The sequence below is a fragment of the Purpureocillium takamizusanense genome, chromosome 2 (assembly GCF_022605165.1).
Source record: "Purpureocillium takamizusanense chromosome 2, complete sequence".
In the NCBI taxonomy this organism is placed as follows: Eukaryota; Fungi; Ascomycota; class Sordariomycetes; order Hypocreales; family Ophiocordycipitaceae; genus Purpureocillium; species Purpureocillium takamizusanense.
In genome coordinates, this window is record NC_063069.1 from 1948442 (window position 1) to 1972429 (window position 23988).

A 23988-nucleotide genomic window follows, 5' to 3' on the forward strand; every position below is an offset into this window, starting at 1 on the left:
GGCAATCGTCGAGACCTCCAGTCACGAGCATACCCCGCGCATGAGCCATACCACACACTGAGTCGTCTGCAGAACACACAACACAGACCCAGCATCGTGCAGGGCGGCATTCGGCGCCGAAACGGCGTTCGGGAAGGCCAGTGCCCCGGATGCAACCGCTACACGTTCTCTTGGACTTACTAAGTTAACGTCCACCCCCGCGATTGACTGCAGCACCTTGATCGCATCGGATACCCAATTGCCGGTTGTTATGCAACATTCCCGGTGGAGGCAAACGAGGATCGTCGGCCGGTCACGTCGCCGACACGGCAAATCGTCGTCCCAAGCCCAGCCCACTGCACGTTGCGCAGCCTTCGACACGCCTTGCATGGCAGGGTTACAGTTAATCCCCGTACGTTATTAACACCTCCCCTAGCGCCCAATGACGACAGAGGAGATCAAAGTGGTCCGTGGAGTTTCCGTAGGATGAGACATGGTGCAAGAGTCGAGGAGTACGAAGTATAAGATGCCGAGGTATCTACCGACTTTGTCGAAAAACCAGAACTGCTCGCCCTCTTTGTAATAGATTTTAGCCACTATGTCTAAGATCGACTTCTCCAATGCTGGCCATGCCTCTGGCGTGCTCTCTGCCACGCTTCAACTTGGCAACGTGAAGAGTACGCTCGCCCTCGTCGCCTCCTTGGTAAGCTCATGACATCTTCATATCGAGGTGCCAATCTAACACTATCGCAGTTTATGGCGTATTGCGCGGCCCAGACTATTTACAGGATCTGGTTTCATCCGTTATCCAAGTTCCCGGGTCCACCGCTCCTCGCCGCCGTCTACATCCCCTACGTCTACCTCAACCACGTCCGCGGAGTATGGGTCAGAAGGCTGCCGGGCCTGCACCGCAAGTACGGCCCCGCAGTTCGTGTCGGGCCAAACCACATCGCCTTCGACGGCTCCATCGGCTGGCAAGAAGTGTACGGTCACCGCAAGAACGGCCAGAAGGAGTTCTCGAAACAACCCGTCGCCTTCCCAGGTGATGAGAAGAACCTCCTTCACGCTCCACTCGATGTGCATCGACGGCAGCGACGGCAGCTAAGTTATGCTTTCAGTGATTCGTCCCTTATTCGGCAAGAATCCACCATCTGCAAATATATAGACATGTTGATGGAAAGGCTCTGGGAGCGAGCCAAGCAGGATCAGGTTGTCGACATCGTCGAATGGCTGAACTTTACCACCTTTGACATTATCGGTGACCTCACCTTTTCTGACTCATTCCATAGCTTGGAGAACAACGGTTACCACCCGTGGGTGCGCTCCATCTTCAAGGCCGTCCGCGGTATCGCTTTGCGTCGTGGCTATAACCTCTACCCCATGATCCGCAGCATTGTCGATGTTCTCAACCTTAATTCAATATCAAAAGCCACCCTCCAGATCCGTGGCTACGCCAAGGAAAAAACTAAGGTACGCATAGGCTTAGGAGAGGAACCCGTCGAGGGCCACAAGGACTTCATCACGTACATGATGCGAAAGACGCCCAAGGAAGGCACCGGCATGAGTGCGGAGGAGATTATAGCGACGACACCAACTCTTGTACTGGCTGGCAGCGAGACGACTGCTACTGCGCTTTCTGGCTTTACCTTTCTTATGAGCAAGAACCCGCGCGTCTACGCTATAGTCGCCAACGAAATCCGGTCCACTTATAGCGCCGAGTCGGACATAACCATACGCAACACCGCAGCCATCGAGTATCTACAAGCAGTCATTGACGAGACGCTGCGCGTATACCCTCCGGCGGCCGAGACACCGCCTCGGGTGTGTCCCGGTGCCATGGTCGACGGAAAGTACATTCCTGCAGGGGTAAGTTGCCCACCGTGAACCGTGCCTTTATACGACAGATTTTGCCTGACAGGCATGTGCAGGCCCGCGTCTCTGTGAGCCAGTGGGCTACGTTCCACAACCCCGACAACTTCGTCGAGCCCGAGGCCTTTCTGCCGGAGCGTTGGCTCACCAAGTCGCATCCGAGGTACGAGGAGCGCTTCCAGGCGGACAACAAGGCCGTCTTCAAGCCCTTTAGCTACGGCAGCCGGGACTGTATCGGCAAAAACCTAGCGCAGGTTGAGATGCGGTACATCATCGCCCGACTCCTATATCGCTTCGACTTCGAGCTGGCGTCCCCGCAGGAGAACTGGCTGGCTTCGCAGCGAGTGTTCGTCTTGTGGGATAAGGGCCCTTTGTATCTGCGCCTTCGTCCGCGTAAGATGCATGTATAGTATCCATTTTCCAGTTGACGCAAGTGCCTTTATTCATGAGAGTGGTTTTAGTCACAGAATCAATATGATCAAAAAGCGAGTAGAGGACCATGTTTTTCGCCGCGACCGGCGTCGTAGAAGAGTCCATGTGCATTAGAAATCCGGCCAACAGAAACCCGGCCAGGGCTCAATGCCTCTGTCATCGTCGCCGACAATCTCAGACTCGGACACCCTGGCTATGCCTTTAGCCTTTTCCTTATGCTTGACGCCATTCTCGTCCATCTTGCCTGTGACATTAATGTCGCCAAAGACTACAAGCCGACAGTGTTGACAGCTAAGCATAACGTTGAGTCGGTTCTCATCACAGGCGAAGCCTGGGCTGACAAAAATTTCTTGCCTCCGATGACAATCACCATCTCTTCTCACCCTACAAGTCGAAGCGGCGTAGTCGTCGGCCTTCAAAGGAACAGTAAATTTTCCTGAGGCGAGTGGCTCTGTCGCAAGAGCTCTCCACTACAACCAGTTCCTCGGGCCAGGCATCGCCATGACCAGGTGACGATGAGCTCGATGAAGCATTTTGCAATGCGGACCGGAGTAAATGCCCTCCGCCGGCTCTGGGGCCGCCCTTGCCGCAGTCTGAGTCTTGAATTCCATCCGACACCATACATGTAGACAACATGCCTTAAAGCAGCTGGCCTCCATGCGGTCGTGAATGTGATGGACCCGCTGGAACTGCCGCAGCAGGCGCCCGTGCTCCAAAATGATGCCACTTGACCTGCTCCGCGACTTGCAAAGGGTCCAAATCCCAAACTCTATAAGCTCAAACGGAGGTAAAATTTTAAACGCCATACAGGGGCAAATCAGATTAGCTCATTATTGACTCTGGGTGCAACCATCAAGGGCCGACTCCAGGGCAATGCCGATCTAGCTCGACCAATGTACGTATTTAACGTAAGATTGTTTTGAGTACACGGGGAATTAACTTCATCCCGGCCCCTATCCCGTGCGGTCAAGGTAACAATCAGCCTAAAAATCCATCCGAATCCCGCATTCCTTCCAGAGTAGAGCTGATGCTGGGCAGTCTTGTGACAACAAGAGCTACTCCACTAAGATCCGACGGGCTATCTCAGCGTACGGCCGGTAACCAAGGCCCGCTGTGCAGGCATCTCGACAATGAATCCCATTGTCAGCACCTGTTCAGCTTGCTACATAGCTATAGTGCGGCTGCTCAGCGAAAACGTTACCATCACTATTGCCGGGAGGCCGAAGAGACAGCAAAAGGCGGCGAGACCCAGTGACGAGTTATGAGTGCGTCTTCGCCGCCAGCGAGACGAGAGCTCGCCCGCGGGGGGACCTAGACAACAATGACAGTTCCCTTCTCGCTTCTCTGGTTGACCCTTACGAAGCCGCCCCTCAATGCTAGCCCAATGTTCGGTTCCAAACATCGTGCGCGCCGCGTGGCCCGTAGTCTCCCCTAACATAACACCGACTTCTCTAACCTGGCGTCGCTACTGCTCGGAATCCGGGAGGAGTCACTCAACGGCTTTATTCGCGAGAGCCAATTCACTATTATAGCTCATGTCCAAGAAAGGACGTATCTTCGGCAGCAGTTGGACGTCTGACTGTTGTTCACCTTTGGACATCGTCGTCGAGCAAGGGCCACTTCTATAGCCAGGCCCATCTAGCTCAATCATCTCGCTCGCTCGAAATAACCCATGGTGAAGACACGTCTGCAATCTCTTTACGATTATATGGGCTTTATGGCCATCAATGCTCTCGCCGGGCACTTGGGCACGGAGATGTCCCAGCTGAGTGTCTTGGCCGCATTTTGCCATGACCCGTTGATGGGCCAGGTGTACATATACACACCTCCCCCATTTCACGCGCCCGCCCCCCGAGAACCTCCAAGTCTATCCTACTGCTCCCAAGACACAGTCGCCTTTAGCTATTGCAGGGGCCATTCATAGCGTTCTTGCAACGTAATCCTTCTGCAGCCGCTCCTCGCACATACCTACTCTACGACTGCCTTGCTGGAGCTAACTCCACCTTGTTCTTGGTAATAGAGTCAATCTCAGCCAAAACCTCCGGCGTCAACTTGTCCACCACCTTGAGTGCCGCAATCGTCTCCTCTAGCTGCTCGGGCTTGCTCGCGCCGGTAATGACGCTGCTGACGTGCGGGTTCTTCAGACACCAAGCAATGGCCAGCTGGCTCTGCGAGACGCCGAGGCGGTCGGCCACCGGCTTGAGAGCGCGGACCGTCTCGATTTCGGCGCGCCAGTCGTCAGTGCCCATGCGCTTGCGCATAAAGTCGGCGAAGCCGTCCTTGCTGGCCCCGAATCGCGAATCCGCCGGCGGCGGCTTGCCGTCGACAACGTCGTTGTACTTGCCCGACAGCATGCCCATCTTTATAGGTGAAAACGTCGTCAAGCCGAGTCCGAAGCGAGAGTAGAGGCGCTGGAACTCGCCCTCCACCTTTTCCCGAGAGAGCATATTGTACAATGGCTGCTCTACGACGGGACCAATGAGTCGGAGATCGCGGGCGATGCCGACCTGTGTCGGATTAGTGAGTGACTTCTTGCAGAGGAAGGAGGGCGTAAGTAAGCGTGATTGAAACCGCGGGACGCTCACCGCTTCAGCAATCTCATCCGCACTCCATTCAGAAGTACCCCAGTACAGCGCCTTGCCCTGGTCGATGACAAAATTGAACGCCCGCACGGTCTCCTCCATGGGTGTCAGCCGGTCCGGCCGGTGTGCGTACACAATGTCGACGTATTTGAGGCCGAGGCGTTCGAGCGACGCGTCGAGTCCCTCGACGATGTGCTTTCTCGACAGTCCATGGTTGTTGATGAGAATCTCGCCGTTGACCGCGCCCCAGTTGATCTCTTTTGGTTGTTAGATTACATGTACAGTACACAGCCTTGACCAGCAAGAAGGAGGGAGACGCTTACTCGTGGAGATGACCAAGTCACTGCGCTTCCAGCCAAAGTGCTTGATGGCCCGGCCCATAACCTTTTCAGACTCGCCGGCCGTATAGTTCTCGGCAGTGTCGAAGAAGTTGACGCCCAGATCGTACGCCTTCTTCATACACGCAAAAGCCAAGTCATCGCCGGTGTAACCGCCATACGTCAGCCAGCCTCCGAGGCCGATGGCAGAGACGTGCAGCCCAGACCGTCCGAGGCGGCGGTACTCCATCCCCGTATTCCGTGGTTCTGCCCAAGCCATGGCGGAGTACAACTGTCCGGGAGGGGTAATGTTTTGTTGGTTAAGCTGGCGCAGAAAGAGCACTTATGGACGTGGTCAAGGTCAGGGCTCGGGGGACTGTATAGTGTTATGGTGTTTCTCTTCTGGTGCTTCGCCCGAAATCTGGATAGACAAAGAACTAGTCTGCCTGCACCGGTATCGCGACAAAAAAGCGTTATTGAGTGAGCGCGAATTTGTTTGGTGATGCGGAGTTTCTTTCGGAATCTTTGTCGGGGACAAGGAGCTCCACACTGGAGGTTGGTTCGGCGTACATCGTCTGACGCCTGCATGCAACGCAACCATTAGGCTAAAATCTCACCTTCCTAAGAGCGCCGTATGCTGGAGCAGGCCAGTATAAGACGTAGGACAGTTATAGGCTACGTATTGCGATTGACGTGGCGCCGTGCTACCAGTATACGTCTCTACGTCGATGCCCGCGGAAGCTAAGAGTCAAGAGTCAAAGACGTTGGGACCTGTACTAGCCAGCGCGATGGGAGCACCCTAGCCACAGGACTCGAGCGCAGTCAACAAGCGATGCAATTGTTTAAACACAATCCGTACCAATGTGTTCGCAAACGCCGACGACGACACTGGGCGCGGATTTGGCCGCTCCACCAGTGCGCAAGGACCTGACGCAGAGTGACCAACCCACCTCGGGTATCGACTCATAGGCTTCAGAGCCCAATGTTACACAGTGCTAGCAGCAAGATTGCAAACGGCCAGCTCCGCGGCGACACATAGAGGCGGGGTCGGAATGAGAGCGTGAACTTGTTCAAGTCAAGTAATCGGAATATCTGGATAGATGCGATCGCAGAACAATGCAAGGCCAACGCCAGAGTGTCGAGCAATGCATAAGTCATGCCTTACTTTTGCTCACCCAATGCTCTGTAGTCCATCGTTTCCTTCTCACGGCCGGGAATGTCCTTATCAGAACCACTTGCTTCGTCAAGCCGCTCGTTCGAACTTCCCCCTGAGCGGTTCGCCCTCTTCTCTTCCTTTTCCTGCTTCTTCTTGCGTTTATTTTCGAGGTGCTTGATGGCATCCCCCGTTAGCTCCTGTCGGCTCATCAGGTCATGGATATCCTTTTTCCGCGTCTTGCGGCCACCGAGGGCGATCACCAGCCCGGCCGTTATGTTACAAGTTATTGAAATAGACAATATGGTGGAGGTAATAGCAGAGTGATTTTTCTTATGGTAGTCGATAGCCCAAGTTGTGCAACCCAGGGAAATCTGGAGACAGCTGGCAGACAGTTAGGAGCGGTTTCTTAATAGAGGCTCAGTTTTGACATACCTGTGGAAGTCCAAGAGGATAACAATAGCCATGAGATAGCCGAGGGGAAAGGAGAAGTGTGTGAAGGTTTCTTCGGGTTTGTAGAAACTGTGCGATTTGGCAAGCTTCTTCTGATGGTGGGAAAGGCTCTTGCGCTGCTTGGCTGTCAAAACGTAGTAGCCAGACATCTCGCTCATGTTCGACGCGGTATCTTCCAGGTCCGGGGAAACGGGGCCGTCACGGTCCGCAATGACGGCAGGAGGCGGGGCGCCGTTGGCGTAGTCATGGCACAACACAGTCCCGTCATTGGGTACCTGTGGAGGTACCTGCGACACTTGACCCACCCCCTCCGGGCCCTGCTCCGTCGGCGCCTTCCGCCTCCGGAGACGAGCCATGAGGCCCTTGCGCGGTCTCTTATCGGCATTCTCAATCATTCGAGTGTACCGGACGATGAAGAACAAGTGGTATGTATCGACTGCGCGGAAGGGAGCCAGGCCGTCGCCCATGATAGCGAAGAGCGCCACCAAGACACTGTCGATGATGTGAATGACGTACAGCTGCTGGTCGCCCACGTAGATCCAGCCGATGAGGAAGAGAACCCAGGCCAAGCCGAAGAGGGTGATGAGGGTCGCATAGAGAGTGACGAAGAACCCGAGCGGTCTCCGCACGTACTGGCCGAAGCCCTTCATCCGGCGTTTGAACCTCGACCGTCGCGAGTGCAGCATGTGGCGGACATGATCGTCGAGCTCCCATTTTTCGTCGGCTGTCCACCCCTCGAGGGTCCGGCCGTGCGGCAGCGCTGCGAAATGAGAGTCGGTCAGGCGGGACGTAATCGTGTCGGAGCGCTGAATAGAAGGGTGCGACATCTCCTCGGTCGGCTCTTGCCCCTCCGGCACCTCTTCCGGTATTTGCGGTTGCTCTGGCGGCGGTGGAGGGACTTCAGCGGACACTGGCCTGATGTGTTGCAGGTCCCGCGGGGAGAGGATATAGGTTGGCCTGCGATTGACCCAGCTACCAAGGTCGGGTATGAAGAGCGAGTTTTGAACGTTGGTAAGCGTCGAAAGGGTCTGGACTTCGGGATCTAGCAGTGTGTCAATTGCAATTGAATCCCAGCGGGAACCGAGCACAGGGGGGAATACCTATTGTGTCGAGGTAGTCGACCAGTTGGTCGTGATACTCGTCCTCGGCTTGCGTGGTAGCTGGCGCCTCCATGGGCTGCTGCTGCTCTCTCCTGGCAAATCCTGGCATAAACAGCCGGCTGACCCTCCGCAAGCGGTTGCCTCTCGCCTCGATGGGCTCGGCCACTTCTGCCTCGAGGCTGTGTGTACGCTCCGGCAAAGAGACAGTCGGCGATAACGGCGAGGCGGGAATCCCGAGCTCGGCCATTGTCGGGCGTGAGCCCTCCTCGGTCAGGCGTGGCAGCGATGTTTGGGGCGGTAGTCGTCGCGAGTTTCGGGCGGACGGCGCGTCGCCGACCCGTGCGCCCGAGGTCGGCTGCGATATGCTCCTCGGCCGGCCGCCATGGTAGCCCTCGGATCTAGTAGGCGCAGGCGCGGACGGCGCGACCGGTGTTTCGGGGGGTATATTGCTGACATTGGAGGCCACGGAGCTGCGCCGGCGAATTCGAATACTCGGGCGGCTGGTGGACTCCAGGCGCGGACGGCTCGTCGCGCTGGTAAGGCTCGGGAAGCGGCTGAGGGACTGCACCGACTGTCGCGAACGGTGAGACGGCGCCTGGTTCAAGGGGGCGAAGTAATCGCCGGCCGAGCCCTCCGCCAGGGGCGTCAAAAGGCCCGGCGTCGAAGGGCCTGCGACCGATGTCGCACGGGACGCGGCAGGGCTGAGGAGATGTTGCTGCCGCCGGTCGCCATGCGGCGGCACTTGCGACCTCTGAGGATCGTCATCTCGACCTTGATCCATCAGGGGCAGCGGCGGGTCAGAGTATGGCCGTCTCGATCCCTGAAAACGCGTGGCACGATGTTGTTGCAAAAGTTTGGAAGGCAGAGGGCCTCACACGACGTAATGTAGGTTTCCATGGCCCAGCGGAACCTGCGCAGGCGGACGGTGCAGGGCAGGGACGGCGGGTCCAGCGTCCAGCCGGATGGCGGGTTCGGCGGGCGGCCGGGCGGGCATGTGCTGGCGCCACCCGATGATGAAAGTCGGAGGCGCCTAAGAAAACCTGCTGGGGCTAACCAGCCACAGGCGCGTCACAGCCAATAACTTGATTGATAGCCAGGGGGGCCACCGGCGATGTGGCAATCAAACCGGCCCTGTAGAGGGCGAGGGCCACTGATTAATTGTTCCGTTTCAGTGACCGCACACTGGTGGGGGGTCTGGGGGGAGGGAGGGCATGGGGGGCCTTGGGTACGGTGTCTTCACCAGCACATCAATGCTGGCACTGGCCCGGTGGAGGGCGCCGGCCTCCCACTCGACGGCGTCACAATGTTTCACTTCCACACTTGTGCTTCATCCCGCTGGTCCCAACAAACTCGGCAGCCGTGCCATGACGTATCTACATGCACGAGGAGGACAATGGCTTGCCTGCAGATCACGCATGACCACAATTGAGTCGCCGTCTGTAGACCGGCTTGTATCGAGCCGCCTGGGGTGGGATACCAGAGCCTGTATGCCGGCCGGTGGTAAACAACCTTCGGGAAGCCCGGGAAGCCCGGGGAACCGGGGACTCATCAAATCGGGGCGCCCACTGTGTGAGCCAGCGCCAGTGCCCATTATTTTGCACCAGCGAGCGCTTTTGTGTCAGCATGCGGCGCCACCAACAGCTTTCACACAGAACACCGAGCGACTGTCGAGTCTCTGGCAGTGAGCGTCGACGTCCTTCGAAGTAACTTGTAGCTTCGTGCCCGCCTACGACAGTGCATAAAGGGATCAGGAAGAAATGGGAAACGCCGAGGACAGCTTACTTAGGTACTCAAGATGAGACGACTGCCGAGCCCAGGCTGGAGCCAAAATCACACTATAGTCACACATTTGGCCCAATTCGCACCAATTCGCACCAATAAAAGATGATATGGCCGTGTTCATCTGCAAACATTCACACAGTCACAAATTCAAGCGAGTCAAGAGCGAATCAGTGCTGGTTGCCAAAACTGGCTGGCCTTTACAGTGGCCCTCACATGCTTTCTGTATTCACCGTCGTCGATGGTATATACTGTACTTCGTACCAGTCCCCAAGTCTCGCCGCTCAAGAGAAACAAGAAAGAAAAAAGAACTCGCTCGAAATCAGTCCTCGCGCTCGCCCACATGCAAGAGCGCCGCATCGACCGCCTCCTGGAGATCGAAATGGAAAAACGGCCTGTTGAGACCTTGCACGGCCACCAGCCGGGCGCTGCCCGGGTCGCGCGGAACGTCCTTGTCTGACGCCCGCGAGATATCCGACGCTGGGTCCTGTTCGATGTCATACACGATGGGCCCGTCGCCCGCCGTCTTGCCCTCGATGGTATCCTCCGTGTCGGCCCGATACAGGTCCGCGATGCTAAAGATTCGCTTCCAGTGGCCCGTGTGCTCGCCCGGCCCCGGCTTGGGCGTCCGGAATCCGAAGCCCGCCGCCGCAAGCGCCCGCTTGGTCCACCGGTTCTCGATATTGGCAAAGTGCCAGTTGACCGTGTCTGGCGCCGCGTAGCGGTCCAGCTGGTTGCGCACGTCGATAAGCGCCTGCGCCGCCGTCACGTCGATGTTGTTAACGGACGAAAAGTCCAGGATGATGGCCTTGAGCGTCGGTCGCGTGTCCAGGTCGAGGTCCTTTTGGTTCCTCGGGCCAACGTAGTTCCAAGGCCGGTCCTGAAGACAGTGTTAGCGTTAATGCTCTGGTCAAAATGCGGGGCGGAAAAACATACACCGAGCTTGCCCAGACTTGCCGGGTCCGTCCGCCGCGTCTCCCTGAAGACGACGTCCGTCAGGTGGGTCAGGTACCGCGAAGAGTTGGGGTAGTTGAAGCCCTCAGCGAAGCGATAGATGAAGACACCTGGGTGCGGACTTTGCACCACGACGCGCGGATTCGATCCGTCCTCGTGATCGAGGGGCAGGAACCCGGTCCGCACCGACAAGTCAGCCTCCTCAGCGACGGCCTCGTCGCTGGAACCTGGGCCCAGCTTGCCGTTGGTCGACGCCTTGACGGTGCGGATACGGGCCAGACCCAAAAGCCGGCCGCGGCTGAGGAACATCCTCCAGATGACGACGGCAAAGGAAACAGCAATTGTCGTGTAGATGCCGTTCTCGATAGTGCTGAAGATGGTCACGAGAACGCCAGCAAAGAAGATGGGAACCTCGAGCGGCGACACGCGCCAGAACTGGTAGACGACGCGCGGTGGCGTGATGACATCGCCCACGGCATGGATGATCACGGCGGCGAGGGCCGCGTTGGGGATGTACCAAAAGACCGCGGTCAGCGCGTAGAGGGCAAGGAGCACGACAATGGCCGTGATGACACCCGCGAATGGCGTCCGGACGCCGGCCTTGGACTTGATGGCGGTGCGGGAAAAGGAGCCCGTGGCAGGATACGCGCCAAGGAAAGGCCCCAGCAGATTAGTGACACCGATGGCGACGAGCTCTTGCGACGGGTCGATGACGTAGTTGTTGATGCGGCCAAACGACTTGGAGATGGAGATGTGCTCAATGAGCATGACGATGACGGCCGCCGGGAGTTCCGAGGCGAAGGCCTGAATGATTTCCGTGTTGATCACAGGCACACCCGCATGCTTGAAGCCTCGGGGCACGTTCTTGATGATGCTGATGGAGGGCTTGTTCTTGTGGCTGACATTCATACCTGCGCTGATGGCCGTGTACAGCAGAATGACGAAGACGGTGCGCAGCGTCGAGATGAAAAAGTACGTCTTGGAGCGATGGGGCTGGCGCTTGGCCATGTACGAGCATGTGCCGCGGATTAGGTACAGCATTGTCAACGCCGTCAGGCCGAGGGCGGCATCGAGCTTCGTTCTGGGTAGACCCTTGAGGGTGTTGATGATGACCATATAGGGCGCGTCGCGGGTGTTGATGTCGCTGATGCCCATGAGCTTGCAGACCTGGCCGGACAGGATGTTGATTGCCGAGCCCGTCATGAAGGCGCAGATGGCGGGCAGCGGGATGAACTCGACGAGCCAGCCGAGGCGGGCGAGACCAAGGAAGACGATGATGGCTCCGGTAATGATGGCAAGGGCCGAGGCGATGACGTGGCCCTCGACATTCGGAAGTGTGTCGCGGGCCTTGAGCACGACGTTGCCGGTGACCTGGGACATGACGGCGACGGGCTGCGGGAGTTAGCCGTAATGTTTCCATGGCCATCAGTAAAACGAGATACTCACGCCGATGGTGATGTCCTTGGAGGTGGCAAAGAACCAGTAGATCAGGACGCCCATGAACGACGAGTACAGGCCATATTCGACGTCAAGTTGGGCCAGCTGGGCGTACGCCATGCCCTGGGGCACAACGACGGCACCAACGGTCGTGCCTGTTGGCGAGGTTAGCTAAAGACGACACAAGCCCCCGCTTGAACCTTGTAACATACCGGCAATGAGGTCTCCGATGAACCATTGCAAGTTGTACTTGCCGATCCAGTGAATAAAGGGAAAGAGGTTGTAGATGTAGCGGCCGACATCGTGTAACGAAGGCGTCAGCTCGGCAAAGAACTCCTGGATGGTGGGCTCGCGCTCAATGAAGATGTCGGCGTTGGATATCGAGGGAATGTCGTCGTCGCCGTCATACTTGTCGTCACCAAACAGCTTCGCCAGCCGGTCTTTGGTTTTGCTGGCCATCTTTTGGCGGCGGGGCGGGGCGAAGGGAGTTGTGCAACCGTGAGCGGTCGGCCGTCAATGTCTCTCGTCTCGGCGAGAGACTGTCTGATACACAGACTCAAGACAGGCGCGGCACACACACACAGACACACAAGCCGATGCGGCGATCAGCGGACCTCCAGGAACGCAAAGGGGGCGACGACTTGGGACGACGGGATGCAACACTAAACGAAGGTCTGCTCCATCTCTGTGCAAGTTTTGGAAATGGGGGGGAAGAAGACTGCAGGCAGGTCTTATGTGAGATGCAGAAAAGGGCTTTCCCGTCGAGGTTCGCTCCTTCAATTCAACTCTCTTTTTTTTTTCGTCCCGTTTGTGACGCCTCCGCGGCATGCACCAGAACGGTCCAACACACGCACAAGGACACACACGGCAGCCATCTCGAAAGGCGGGTCGATCGCTTGGTCAAGATAGCCACCAAATTGCGTGCTCCCGACTAAAGATGGGAGCTAGCCTTTGAAATCATAGGCGGAGCCGAGCAGCCAACCAACTGGGGCATGACGTGCGTCGCCCCCAGAGCTTTGTGGGCATGGGTGGGTTGCTTAGTTCCTCCTCCCTCGGTCACAGATTCGCCCCCCCCCCCCCTCCACCATCTCAGTAAGTACCAAACCTGATGCGCGCGGGGGGAGGGGACTTTGGGGGGGGGATTAGTAGTCGCGTGGGTTCAGCCACAGCCGCCTGTCGCGACAAATGCAGCCGCACGTGGAAAGGGAAGGTGTCGCGCATGTGCCACTGAGAAGCTCATCGACTTGGCCTCAATTTGGGGGGAGCTCTTGGGTTGAAACGAGAAGACGACTCAAGGGCAGCGACAACGGGGCATCAACCTACGCGTACGGACAAACCCTACCGGCTTCACCGTAATAATTTTTTGGTGCAGTTTTTTTGGAGAGGTTTACGGAGAAGAAAAGCTGGAGCATGCTGGGTCGCCAACCACCATGCGAGTTTCAGAAGTAGTTGGGTCGATCAGCATGGCCCAGACCCATCATCACCATTCGGGATGGTAGATCCGGAGCAAGCAAAGCGAGCTCAGCGCAAATCCGTCCACGGGTGCTCGGTAATAGTAAGGGTGTGGCTGTTTGTCGTGATTTCAATAGCGCAGACGTCTTATTTGAGCTGAATTTCAGCGTCCTAGGAACGACACGGCAGGGCAGGCAAAGTGCAGGGCCCCATAGATGTTGACATCCCAACCCGGGAATGACGCCATCCGGAAGCCAAGCAGCGACGGGCCGTGCTGCCTCGGGCGGTCGACCTTGCAAGTACCTCGCTGCGACGGGTTCCATACAATGGAGCCAGCCTGCCACGGAACCAAGATGCTCACGATACTTGTCGGGCTGTCGCGCTACAGGATCTTTCTCTTTTTGCTTTTTCTTTTCCTGCAAATGTCGCACGCATCTGGGCTTCGACCAGGAGCCAGTCGCTTACCCTGCAGGCGATGGGATGCGGCCGCCGCCAGCGCCCGCACGACGCATCGCGCGGCTGCGTATCAACTGGGATGTCGACGTCGAGCTCAACTCAAATGTGATACCAGTACGAAGCAGCAACGTCGGCTGTTGGACAGAGCATGCATCCAACGGCTTGTGGCGGCGGGCAAGGTGGTTGTTTCGTCTGATGCGGGAGGGAAGGTTGTTGCTGCTGACCAATGCCCGATGGGGCTTGACGCCCGTCAAGCAACGCCAACGCGGCCAAAGCAACAAAACGCCCTCTCGACCAAGAGCTCGAGCTCGTGACCATGGACGAGGGGCCAGCGGTTTCGTCTTTCAAAAGAAGCCCGCATGATGGTGCGTTCGTGGCACGTTGTTATGCGCCTCCCATTGTGAATCTCAGCGACAACCCGACTTGGCGAGACGCCATGGCGTTTATGCGGCAGCGCCGAGAGATTGATGATAGATCTCCCCGTGTGCACACCTCCGGCGCCAAGTTCTTTAGGCAGGGGCTTGCCCTGGAGGCTGGGGCCGGATTTGGTAGCACTCGGCGCTGCACACGGGCCCTGCCCCTTGTGCGTTTCCCTTAGCCTCCCGGCTTGGCTGGTCGGCGCCCGCTTGTTTTCTCCTTCACGGCCAGGCATGGCTGTTTCATGCTGAGTCAAGACCGGCGAGACCCGGCGCGCCCGCTTCGTCACGACGTGTTGAGACTCACGCAGATGGACGCGACCTATTATTTCTAGGAGACTTGGTCCATTTCGCACACCACCCTCCCCTCTGCGCTGGTTGCGTGTGGTCGCCTGGGAATGCAAGGGGCGACGATGACGACGACGACGACGACAACAACAACAACAACAACAACAACATAGCACCTTGCCTCGCCGCTGCTCTGCACAGCCCCCCACCCGCCCCAGTTCCCTGGGCGGATCTGCTGGACCAGAGTTGAGCCCTCCCTATTCTTAGAGACGCGCGCGCGCCGTGGACGTGCGAGTGAGTCTGCAGCAGCAGACACGAAATTGCCTGTCAAGCTCGCCGGAGGCCCTTGGTGCGGCGCAGCGTCCGCAGGCGCAATCATACCATGTATATACGAGCCGCTGGCAAATTGTGTCGTCTGGACGCGTTGGAAAATAATCGGGCCTGTCCCTGTCCGGCATTCCATTGATTGGCGTCGGGGAGGGGCTGAGTGCCTTTGAACTGGGATGCCTGGCATCCTGTGAAACCTCCAGCTTGGAAGTTCAGGCGGGTCGTGCACCACTTGTTTCCGCGGTGGGTGGGGACCACGGGAGCTACTTTACCCAGATTGACCGGCCCGTCCTTGGCTGAACATGTTCATCCCTAGGCGCTCACGTGATGGGCCGGCCCCTTCTCCTGAATCCTACCCTCTGGTCGCGTATTTGGCCCTGCTCCGTTTGTTCCTTTCCTCGACATTCAAACAACTTTGCAGCTCGAGACCTTTTCCCTTACTTTCGTTATTTGCGTTTTCCGACGCTGTTTCTTCTTTACACGGCACGCTCTTTTCTTTGGCCGCTTGCAAAACAAGCTTCTTCCTTCGCTCTCTCTGAATTGTTCATTCCCTACCTACCTCGTATCACCAATCAACGAACAGCCTCGACGGCACCGTTAGCAAGCACCGAATTCAACAATCCACGACACGAGCTGCACCGCAGCCGCCACCGCCATGCGTTTCACATCTGCTCTCGTTGCGGGCGCCCTCGCCGTTGGCGCCTCGGCCGAAAAGAACTACCTCGGCTTCAACTCGGGTGCCACCAAGGCCGACCGCTCCGCCAAGTTCAAGGCCGACTTCGAGGCCGAGTTCAAGACTGCCCAGGGCCTTGAAGGTGCCCCCGGCACTTTCAACTCCGTCCGCCTTTACACCAACATCCAGGCTTACTCCCAGGATTCTCCCATCGAGGCCTTCGAGGCCGCCGTCGAGACCAAGACCTCGATGCTCCTGGGCGTCTGGGCTTCGGGCACGGACAATATTGACAAGGAGATCAGCGCCCTGAAGAAGGCCGTCTCCAAGTACGGCAAGGAGTTCACAGACCTCGTCATCGGTATCTCCATCGGTAGCGAGGACCTGTACCGCAACTCCGCCACCGGTGTCAAGAACAAGGCCGGTGTTGGCGCCCAACCCGAGACCCTCGTCAGCTTCATCAAGGACTTCAAGAAGGCCTTTGCCGACAACCCCCTTGGCAAGGTCCCTGTCGGACACGTCGATACTTGGGATGTCTGGGGCAACAGCACCAATAAGGTCGTCCTCGACGCCGTTGACTGGATCGGTGTCGACGAGTACCCCTACTACGAGAACGACAAGGGCAACGACATCAAGAACGCCGGCCACCTCTTTGACAAGGCCTACGATGCCACCATCGCTGCTGCTGGTGGCAAGCCCGTCTGGGTGACCGAGACCGGCTGGCCCTACACGGGCAAGAAGTGGGATCAGGCCGTCGCCAGCGTCGAGAACGCCAAGTACTACTGGGACGAGGTTGGCTGCCGCAAGCTCTTCAACAAGACCCCTACCTTCTGGTACACTCTGCGTGACTCCAATCCCGACAACACCATGAAGTTTGCCATCACCGACAACTTGTCCACCAAGCCCAGGTTCAACCTGACTTGCCCCACCACCTTTGACACCAAGCCCGAGAGCTCGACCATCTCATCGCGCACCGCCACCGCTTCGGGCACTTCGGGCACGTCGGGCTCCGGCACCGCCACTATCATCCCTACTGCCTCGTCCACGTCCGGGTCTGGCTCTGGCGGCTCCAACGGTTCTGGCAACGGTTCTGGCAACGGCGGCGGCAACGGCGGCGGCAGCGGCAACGGCAACGGCTCTGGCGGCTCAAACGGCGCTTCAGGCACCACTGGCGGCCCTGCCAGCTCCACCCCCACGGGCGGCGCGACCTCTCACAAGGTCTCTGGCGCTGCCTTTGCCGGCGTTGTAGTCATGGCTGGTGCTCTTGCCGTGCTCTAAGCAAGCCGAGCGTGCCAAGCTGCATCAATTGCTTCCTGTTCTTTGTCTCTTGCAGAGTGTCAATATATTAGACGGGTATAAATGGAAGGATGTCGCTACTTTTCGTCTGTATTGCGCCGGTGTCATTTATTTCCATTTCCATTGGGCACGTCAGCGAATACGGACTGGCTCGCCGGGTTGAGGGTGATCACATAGATCAAGCTATAATGCATACTCTTTGTCCTTTACGCTGCTCATTGATTCCACACGTGATTGACTGGTGCGATGTGTCGCATTTACCCCATCTAGGGACCCCACGGTGTAGACGCAGGCTCGGGTGTAAGAGGCGCAAAAGGCAAAAAAGACACGAGTTCAGGCACCTGGATTACAGCGATCATCAATTTACATGCCAATCTCGGAGACGGCATATGCTCGGATCTAGCATATCGATTCATCTCATCTCAAAACACTCTTCCAAACGCTCCTCTGAGCTGCCTCCTGGACCCGCCAGAATCAGCGTCACCCGTCTCTTCCAGATCCTCGAGCCATCGGCATTCATCGCCAGGTCTGGCCCAGGATGCAAGACAATGTCCCGAATTAAAGATGCGTCAGCCGACACGGCCAGCTCATGCGAGCCCTCTTCTTGCAAAGCCTTGACTCTCTCCGGCGTTAGTCGCATGCCGTGCTCGACCTCGACGATCTTCTCGCCCAAAGCCCTCAGCAGCGTCCGATCCCAGACAGTCTCCCGCGCCCAGCAGAGCTCGTCCATGAGCGACAGCGCGGCGAGCCGCAGCTTCAGCACCCGGCATTTGTGTACCGTCCTGAAGAGCAGGGGGCAGAAGCCCATCCCAAACGCAAAAGTCCTGTGCTTGCTGTCGTCGGATTGCCACGCGTGTCGCACCTCCTGCGCGACCGCTACAAAGCGGCGGAATCTTTGCTCCTGCGTTGCCCAAACGTGCTCGTCGTGGTCCAGGTTAGTGCTGATCCTCATCTTTGCGTGTAGGAATCGCGCTTCGAGAAGTTTCTCCATGATGGTGTGGTCGCCTTGCATTCCCTGTCGCGACATGCAGAACGTAGACCACCAAACGTCCAGATCTTGGTCCAAACATTGCGCCGCGGCGGTGATTTCTTCCAAGGGCACGGCTGCCGCGACCCCGGAGCGGTTTTCTTTGGCTTGGCGTACGAGACGCACCGTGCGCAAAGAAAGCAAGTCCAGCCAGGCCTGAGCATGAGATGGACTCGAAAACATGTGCGGCAGGCCCGACGGGTCCCAGCCCAGCGGCACCTCCAAATCGCTCGCAGGGCCCATGGCGAAATAAAACGGGAAAATAGCAAGGTGCAACAAGGCGAATACTAGATCTTCGTCGTCGCTGCCGACTGAGTTCAGCAGCGATATCCCGTTTCGTATGTGCGTTGCCGCTGCTTCGACATTGCCGCGAAGGAACTCTATGGCGATGAACAGAACGCATACGAGGAGAATTGTGTCGTTGGCGAGGTATACTCTCGGTGTAGTGAGATGCCTTATCGCAATGTTGTAATGCGTGATGGCATGCCGGTGTGCATCCAGCGGGCCCGTCGCCATTGGATCGCTACGCAACACCCGCTCCGAGTTCTCGTACAAGGACCCTAGAGCCACGACGGCATGTCTAGCGGCCGGTTCGACGTGCAAAACCTGACTAATGGCTCTAGTCCAGAGAGAGTGCGTTACCGGCCCGCATACTGAGGGCGCGACCACCCGTTGGAAGAAAGCTATGTTTCGAAGCTCAAGAGCTGTGACGCCGGGGAAATTGGACAGCCCTGTCTGAACAGGCTTGCTGAGGAGCAGTAGCTCTTCCCATGAGTAGTACCCGATGGGTGGTGGTGCGTAGCCACGACATAGCTTGCCGGCCTTCTGGCACACAAGACATGTCGGCCGTCCTTCGTCACACTTGACCCTCCGAGCTCTGAAATCAAGTCAATATGGGTCGCTCTTCTACCACACCTCCCCCGGGGCGATGTCGTACTTGCATGTTATGCAGCCGGTGCGGACCTTGACGATACCCTTGCGAGGCATCAAGAGGCCACCTTCCGATCGATCGTCGGGTGTTCGACAATCGAGGTAATGCCGATAAGAGGGGCCAACTGTATGGTAATGAGGGGTAATACTTCACTAAACGTTGGGGATATGGCACCATCAGTGGGTCGGGTGCGAGAACAAACATGGTGCATGTACGGCAGAGCAAGAATTTGGTCATCGGCCATTTCCTAATCTGCTAAGGCCGCCGCCTGCATGCTTTCTGCACGTGGCTAGTGTCACTTGGGCAGTCGTGCTATAAAACACCAAGCAGCATCAATGCACGAAGTAGCACCAAAGCTTTGGTTGTCCCTAGTTAGGGAACGGTTATGGGAGGTAATGAGGTTGAGTCACGGCTTTCGTCATTAAAGTCTGTTGATACTTCTCGTGCAGCTTAGTCAACTGAATGACCTATCGACGTCAATGTCGCGGCTAACAGATGAAGCAGATCCTGGCTGGCCCCTCCCTTCGAGAAGCAGCCTCGTCAGTGGCGACGGCGAGCGTGTGAGACCTGTCGTCTCTGGACACTGGCTGGATAGACCGTTTGGTGACAATGGCATCAGATGTAGCTGGGGAAAGAAGTCCTCGGACCGCCAGTTGCCGTCCTCACCCATGCTCAGAAGCACATCTTCGACAAAGCGCTCCACATTATATGGCTGCGGGAGGAAACGCGTCGCAGTTACGGCACTCATGCGGACGTTGAGCAGTGACAGTAGCTTCTCGTTGCCTCCGCGCGACGACAGTAGAATATTGCGTAACCCATGGAGGATCCGTTTCGGTTGTTCGTCTGAGACGCCGCTGAAATCGTTGGCCATGGCGTCAATAACGGCGGTGGCTATTTCGAACGTCTTGAACTCCTGCGTAGTGCAATCAGCCGAATTGCTACCTCACGTTCCCGGCAAAGGTACGAACCACAGTCGGCCCATGAGACTCCAAAGCCGCTGGTGGAATACTCGCAATGAGTGTGAGAAACTCTTGCGCAACTCTGACCGGGTCAATGGGAATCATGATGCCAAAGCGCAAGGCAGCACGCCAAAGGACGGCGCGCATCCACTGGCGCGTCACCAGAATATCGGCGCGCTGGATGTCGTTGCCAACCCAATACTCGCCCTTGGTAGAGTCTTCTAGCGTTTGTTGCAGCATCGTAATACAGCTTTGTGAAACGGAAGCCCGTGAACCAGACTCTGCACTTCGTAGCCACTCAAACACGCCGGACTGGTCGAAAACCCAGAAGAGGTTCACCAGCTTGAGGAACTCTGGCAGGATGTCTGCAATGTCGTCTGCAACGCCATACCATGGCAGCAAAATGTTTGGCTGCAGAATAGCCGGAAGTCTATGCAACAATGCCACACCTCTGTACTTGTCAGTGGCCTGATAGGCTCGTACATTAAGCCATCAGAAGCTCACCTTTCAGTAACAAAGAGAAGCCAGAGAACCCGCCGAGAAAGCTGTTGATCCCTTTCAGGCAGAGATGTGTAGGTGGACTCGCGCTCTAGTCTTGCGATTTGAGCCAGGGTGATTGCCTCACGTAGATAGAGGAGCGACTTGTTGCCACCCCCCTCAAGATTCTCGTAGTAGATGTGCAGGAAGAATGACACACGAAGCCGGTCCAGCTGATTGTCGTGGTCTCCCGTGATGTCTGATGTGCATGCCGCGGCAGACCCCTTCCAAGCAGTCGAGAGCTTGAGCTGCGCAACCGTCGAGAGTGCAACAGCATTCGCCAAACAAAGGATACTGGAGCTGACCGGGTTGGCCAGGAGCGTGTCCTTCAGCTCCGCGACTTTGACTATAGGCCATATCGGGTAGAGGCGTGAAGCGTAAATGTCGAGGATTTCCAGCAAATGAGAAATGTTCTCTGCTTCGGGCGTCTCCGATCCTTCCACCTCCGGGGATTGCCTCTTTTGTTGAATCTTTTTGACAGTGTTCTCGCGAAGACCCTTCGGACCTCTTCTGTTTTGAGCAGTCTTGAAGGTGCACTTGATGCCCGATGCGACGCATCTGCTGCACGGGACTACCTCATCGCAGCGGATCTTCCTCACCCTGCACGGATCGCAAGCTTTTCGTGCCAACCTTCCTCGCGGAGAGCGCTTGCCAGGCATAGAGACACCAGCCAGACATATGTCATGGCTGACTGCTGGAGCACTGAAAGGGGGGTATGGGTGAAGAGTTGACAAGCGAGCCGGGAGGGGGTGCTGGCCCAGGTAAATCAACCATTTAAAGCAAACTGCCAGAGCCCCACCAGCCCGGCACTAACATGATGGGCACTTGGCTCAGATGGAGAGCCACACCGTCGACCGTCAGCGGTCGGTAGGCTGGCACGCGTTGAGATGCTGACATTGGAGCAGACGGCTTTGAATCTGAATTAACCGCCGCTGCCAAAGCCCTGGTAATTTGATATCTCCCATGACTAACTCGTACGCAACGTTTAGAGTCCATTTTTTAAGCTACAGCGCCTGCCTTCGTCCTAGCGCTTCGCGTATGCAGCAACACTATAGGCCCAAAGCCTCTCGTCGCCCAGTGCTAGAGGGGTCAAGGTACGGTGCCTCTCCTAAACTACAGACTCTGTCACCAGCCCGGGCGACTTCGTAGTCGTACGTCGCACAATGAAACGTGGATCTGTTGTCCCAAATCGCCACGTCGTTCTTGCTCCACCTATATCTTACCTGCACGTCGTGGTTCTGCGTCACGAGATTGAAGAGATACTGAAGCAAAACATCGCTCTCGTCTTTGGTTACGCCGTTTATGCGCTTGGTGAAGCCCTTGTTGACGTAGACCGATTTCCAGCCGGTGACGGGGTTCGTCCGGATCACCGGATGCACCGCCGTGAGGTTTCCGCCCTTGTTGAGGGGTGAGCCCCTCTCCCCTTGACGGAGCGGGTTCCCTAGGCGTGCTGCCTCGTCATGGAAGAATGAGGCATCGTGCGTGGCTGTGAGACCCTCCAGAAAGCTCTTCATCGGGGCAGAAAGGCGGTCGTAGATTTCATAGCCCGACGCCCAAAGCTGCACGTATGCGCAAATCAGTCTGGGAGCCATTGGCTGTGTCTGGCAGGCCTACCGTATCTCCTCCGGTTTTTGGAAGGGTATGGATCTTCAGCATGGCGTAGTCTGAGGGGACCTTTTCAAAGGTTCTTCATCCAATATGTTAGTGTAAGGAGTTGAGCAGATACGATTGCCATCGAGCACATACATATCACTATGCCAACCAGCGCTTGCAAACCGTGATACGTCGCTCAGCTGATGGGTGAGGCCACCGCCCATCTTCTGTTTCTCGCTTGAAATGACGCTGATCTGATCTCCAAGCTCACTACCTTCTTCCGTCAAGGGATGCACATGGAGTCCCGATGATGACGGGCACCCTGACAATGCCGTAAGCCGCAGCATAAACTCCCGCATTTCTGTAGGGGTGACATTCTGATCCTTTAGGAAAAGGACACCGCGCTGGGAAATGGTGACCGCGACGTCGCGAATGAGCGCATCTTCGCTCTTGAGCAGGTCCCGAATTTGAAGCCCAGTTACCTCGCGCCCAATTACAGGGGTGATGTCTGCTTGCTCGAATTGGTCCAGGCCCCCTGCGTAGGTCAGGGGTGCTTGAATCTCGGGTCGGGAGTGTGCATGGCCCCCAATTATGCCGCTGGCATTTGCGCTAAGGGGTGTGACTGAAGGCATCGTGCTCAAGTGCTTGGGTAGAACGAACTTGTGACAGATGCGTAGGCTCTGGGTGTTTGAGTTGTATTCGCAATTCAAAGACGACCAAGACGGCAGAACTAGGGCCATTTAAAGACCTGACGACATCAGGCCCGCCGATGGTGACATTACGACGTTAATGGCATTGGGGACCACATCGGAGTAATTGTCGGAGTTGTAGACCCCGCAACAGCCTAAAAGGCCAGTGGAGGCCAATGACAAGGAGCTACCCCGGGTTTTGTATGCTGGCTAAGACTAGTAGCTGGCACAATAACTCAGCACTAGGTTGGCCAGACGTGCAGGGACTCTCCAACGGCACAGCCGCGCAAACCTCCTTGACCATCGGTGATCTTCTTGACGTAGGTATAAGTGTCCGTACCCCATTACAGTCACCTTCTTGTTGTTCGATACCCCGTGTATCTCATATGTAGCTATCATACACGATCTCAAAGCAGCCCTCGAGTGGTCATTCTCAATGGGCAATCACGAGGTTGGGACCATCCAAGATGAGGGTCATGTCTCCGAGATAGACAAGGCCGATATCGCTGTTGGTCGCGAGCACCTACACAACACTCTAGCTCCTCATGAGTCATACGAAGGAGCACATCGTTTCGACCCCTTGGCAGAGTGGACACTAGCCGAGGAGAGGGCCGTTGTCAGGAAGACAGACCTTCGACTGTTAGCCTGGATTTGTATCATGGTATGTTCCCTCTAACCAGCGCAAAGACATGAAACTATATCTGACCAGCTGCCCCATGCAGTTCTTTGGACTTCAACTTGATCGTGGAAACTTGAGCAATGCCTTGGCAGACGATCTTCTAGGTGACCTTGGACTCACTACCGACGACTACAACAACGTGGGTCCCTCCTGAGTTGGCCATGGTCCATGTGCTTACCGAACACCAGGGTACCACAATCCAACTAGTCTGCTTCCTTGCTGCGGAGTTTCCGGTCCAACTCCTGACCAAGAGATATGGGTTCAAATATGTTCTTCCAACGGTCAGTACTTCTATTGGTTATATAGCACTACATTCTAACTGGCATGAAGATGATGTGCGGGTGGGGTCTCGTATGTAAGTGGAGCTAATGTGCAAATGACAACTTGTAGGCCCAAGAAGCTAACTAAGATTCCTCAATCGTAGCAACCTTCCAGGCTTTCATGACTGGGAGGACGTCCTTTTACATAACCCGCGCATTTATCGGCCTCTTTGAAGGCGGCTTTATCCCCGGCGTTATCCTTATGGCCACCTACTTTTACACTTCGAAAGAGTTGTCCATTCGCTTATCTGCTTTCTGGTCCACTCTCAATGTTGCACGTACGTCTTGATCAT

At 56.7% G+C, this 23988-nt stretch overlaps 9 protein-coding genes across 9 annotated transcripts; 3 read left to right on the top strand and 6 right to left on the bottom strand.

The window, feature by feature from the left end:
- Positions 1-577: 577 nt before the first annotated feature.
- On the top strand, positions 578-2286 carry JDV02_002409 (uncharacterized protein; the record flags this gene model as incomplete). Its single annotated transcript, XM_047983435.1, has 3 exons — positions 578-682; positions 733-1845; positions 1908-2286. 3 exons carry the CDS (start codon positions 578-580, stop codon positions 2256-2258), a joined length of 1569 nt encoding a protein of 522 aa, XP_047839406.1. The 3' UTR covers positions 2259-2286.
- A 1788-nt stretch (positions 2287-4074) lies between these two features.
- Positions 4075-5689, bottom strand: KCNAB2 (Voltage-gated potassium channel subunit beta-2). Its single transcript, XM_047983436.1, has 2 exons — positions 5186-5689; positions 4075-5119 (listed from the first exon to the last, which is right to left on the bottom strand). Exons 1-2 carry the CDS (start codon positions 5457-5459, stop codon positions 4254-4256), a joined length of 1140 nt encoding a protein of 379 aa, XP_047839407.1. The 5' UTR covers positions 5460-5689; the 3' UTR covers positions 4075-4253.
- A 253-nt stretch (positions 5690-5942) lies between these two features.
- JDV02_002411 (uncharacterized protein) lies at positions 5943-8738 on the bottom strand. The gene is made up of 3 exons (XM_047983437.1): positions 7886-8738; positions 6768-7827; positions 5943-6716 (listed from the first exon to the last, which is right to left on the bottom strand). The coding sequence occupies exons 1-3, from the start codon at positions 8664-8666 to the stop codon at positions 6341-6343; spliced, it is 2217 nt and encodes a 738-aa protein (XP_047839408.1). The 5' UTR covers positions 8667-8738; the 3' UTR covers positions 5943-6340.
- Positions 8739-9840: 1102 nt separating this feature from the next.
- JDV02_002412 (uncharacterized protein) lies at positions 9841-14653 on the bottom strand. Its single transcript, XM_047983438.1, has 4 exons — positions 12268-14653; positions 12065-12210; positions 10601-12010; positions 9841-10544 (listed from the first exon to the last, which is right to left on the bottom strand). Exons 1-4 carry the CDS (start codon positions 12512-12514, stop codon positions 9987-9989), a joined length of 2361 nt encoding a protein of 786 aa, XP_047839409.1. The 5' UTR covers positions 12515-14653; the 3' UTR covers positions 9841-9986.
- Positions 14654-15295: 642 nt separating this feature from the next.
- JDV02_002413 (Glucan endo-1,3-beta-D-glucosidase) lies at positions 15296-17168 on the top strand. The gene has a single exon (XM_047983439.1). It carries the CDS (start codon positions 15650-15652, stop codon positions 16940-16942), a length of 1293 nt encoding a protein of 430 aa, XP_047839410.1. The 5' UTR covers positions 15296-15649; the 3' UTR covers positions 16943-17168.
- Positions 17169-17301: 133 nt separating this feature from the next.
- Positions 17302-19017, bottom strand: JDV02_002414 (uncharacterized protein). Its single transcript, XM_047983440.1, has 2 exons — positions 18925-19017; positions 17302-18864 (listed from the first exon to the last, which is right to left on the bottom strand). Exons 1-2 carry the CDS (start codon positions 18972-18974, stop codon positions 17373-17375), a joined length of 1542 nt encoding a protein of 513 aa, XP_047839411.1. The 5' UTR covers positions 18975-19017; the 3' UTR covers positions 17302-17372.
- A 301-nt stretch (positions 19018-19318) lies between these two features.
- On the bottom strand, positions 19319-21127 carry JDV02_002415 (uncharacterized protein). The gene is made up of 3 exons (XM_047983441.1): positions 20382-21127; positions 19887-20328; positions 19319-19831 (listed from the first exon to the last, which is right to left on the bottom strand). Exons 1-3 carry the CDS (start codon positions 21071-21073, stop codon positions 19373-19375), a joined length of 1593 nt encoding a protein of 530 aa, XP_047839412.1. The 5' UTR covers positions 21074-21127; the 3' UTR covers positions 19319-19372.
- Positions 21128-21404: 277 nt separating this feature from the next.
- JDV02_002416 (uncharacterized protein) lies at positions 21405-22685 on the bottom strand. The gene is made up of 3 exons (XM_047983442.1): positions 22161-22685; positions 22029-22101; positions 21405-21973 (listed from the first exon to the last, which is right to left on the bottom strand). Exons 1-3 carry the CDS (start codon positions 22637-22639, stop codon positions 21464-21466), a joined length of 1062 nt encoding a protein of 353 aa, XP_047839413.1. The 5' UTR covers positions 22640-22685; the 3' UTR covers positions 21405-21463.
- Positions 22686-23132: 447 nt separating this feature from the next.
- On the top strand, positions 23133-23529 carry JDV02_002417 (uncharacterized protein; the record flags this gene model as incomplete). Its single annotated transcript, XM_047983443.1, has 2 exons — positions 23133-23357; positions 23419-23529. 2 exons carry the CDS (start codon positions 23133-23135, stop codon positions 23527-23529), a joined length of 336 nt encoding a protein of 111 aa, XP_047839414.1.
- Positions 23530-23988: the final 459 nt, after the last annotated feature.

What these genes read in the sequence shown, in the direction of transcription:
- KCNAB2 (XM_047983436.1), bottom strand. Translation starts at nt 5,459, where the DNA reads ATGGCTTGGGCAGAACCACGGAATACGGGGATGGAGTACCGCCGCCTC. An exon ending in TGACTTGGTCATCTCCACGA is followed by an intron (nt 5,120 to 5,185) that starts GTAAGCGTCTCC and finishes AACAACCAAAAG; the next exon opens with AGATCAACTGGGGCGCGGTC.
- JDV02_002411 (XM_047983437.1), bottom strand. Translation starts at nt 8,666, where the DNA reads ATGGATCAAGGTCGAGATGACGATCCTCAGAGGTCGCAAGTGCCGCCG. An exon ending in CGACTACCTCGACACAATAG is followed by an intron (nt 7,828 to 7,885) that starts GTATTCCCCCCT and finishes ACACACTGCTAG; the next exon opens with ATCCCGAAGTCCAGACCCTT. An exon ending in ATCCTCTTGGACTTCCACAG is followed by an intron (nt 6,717 to 6,767) that starts GTATGTCAAAAC and finishes ACTGTCTGCCAG; the next exon opens with CTGTCTCCAGATTTCCCTGG.
- JDV02_002412 (XM_047983438.1), bottom strand. Translation starts at nt 12,514, where the DNA reads ATGGCCAGCAAAACCAAAGACCGGCTGGCGAAGCTGTTTGGTGACGAC. An exon ending in CATCGGAGACCTCATTGCCG is followed by an intron (nt 12,211 to 12,267) that starts GTATGTTACAAG and finishes CCTCGCCAACAG; the next exon opens with GCACGACCGTTGGTGCCGTC. An exon ending in CAAGTCTGGGCAAGCTCGGT is followed by an intron (nt 10,545 to 10,600) that starts GTATGTTTTTCC and finishes CACTGTCTTCAG; the next exon opens with GACCGGCCTTGGAACTACGT.
- JDV02_002413 (XM_047983439.1), top strand. Translation starts at nt 15,650, where the DNA reads ATGCGTTTCACATCTGCTCTCGTTGCGGGCGCCCTCGCCGTTGGCGCC.
- JDV02_002414 (XM_047983440.1), bottom strand. Translation starts at nt 18,974, where the DNA reads ATGCCTCGCAAGGGTATCGTCAAGGTCCGCACCGGCTGCATAACATGC. An exon ending in ACCGGCTGCATAACATGCAA is followed by an intron (nt 18,865 to 18,924) that starts GTACGACATCGC and finishes ACTTGATTTCAG; the next exon opens with AGCTCGGAGGGTCAAGTGTG.
- JDV02_002415 (XM_047983441.1), bottom strand. Translation starts at nt 21,073, where the DNA reads ATGCCTGGCAAGCGCTCTCCGCGAGGAAGGTTGGCACGAAAAGCTTGC. An exon ending in CTTCTCTTTGTTACTGAAAG is followed by an intron (nt 20,329 to 20,381) that starts GTGAGCTTCTGA and finishes TGACAAGTACAG; the next exon opens with AGGTGTGGCATTGTTGCATA. An exon ending in AGTCTCATGGGCCGACTGTG is followed by an intron (nt 19,832 to 19,886) that starts GTTCGTACCTTT and finishes TGCACTACGCAG; the next exon opens with GAGTTCAAGACGTTCGAAAT.
- JDV02_002416 (XM_047983442.1), bottom strand. Translation starts at nt 22,639, where the DNA reads ATGCCTTCAGTCACACCCCTTAGCGCAAATGCCAGCGGCATAATTGGG. An exon ending in GCTGGTTGGCATAGTGATAT is followed by an intron (nt 22,102 to 22,160) that starts GTATGTGCTCGA and finishes TATTGGATGAAG; the next exon opens with AACCTTTGAAAAGGTCCCCT. An exon ending in CAAAAACCGGAGGAGATACG is followed by an intron (nt 21,974 to 22,028) that starts GTAGGCCTGCCA and finishes GCATACGTGCAG; the next exon opens with CTTTGGGCGTCGGGCTATGA.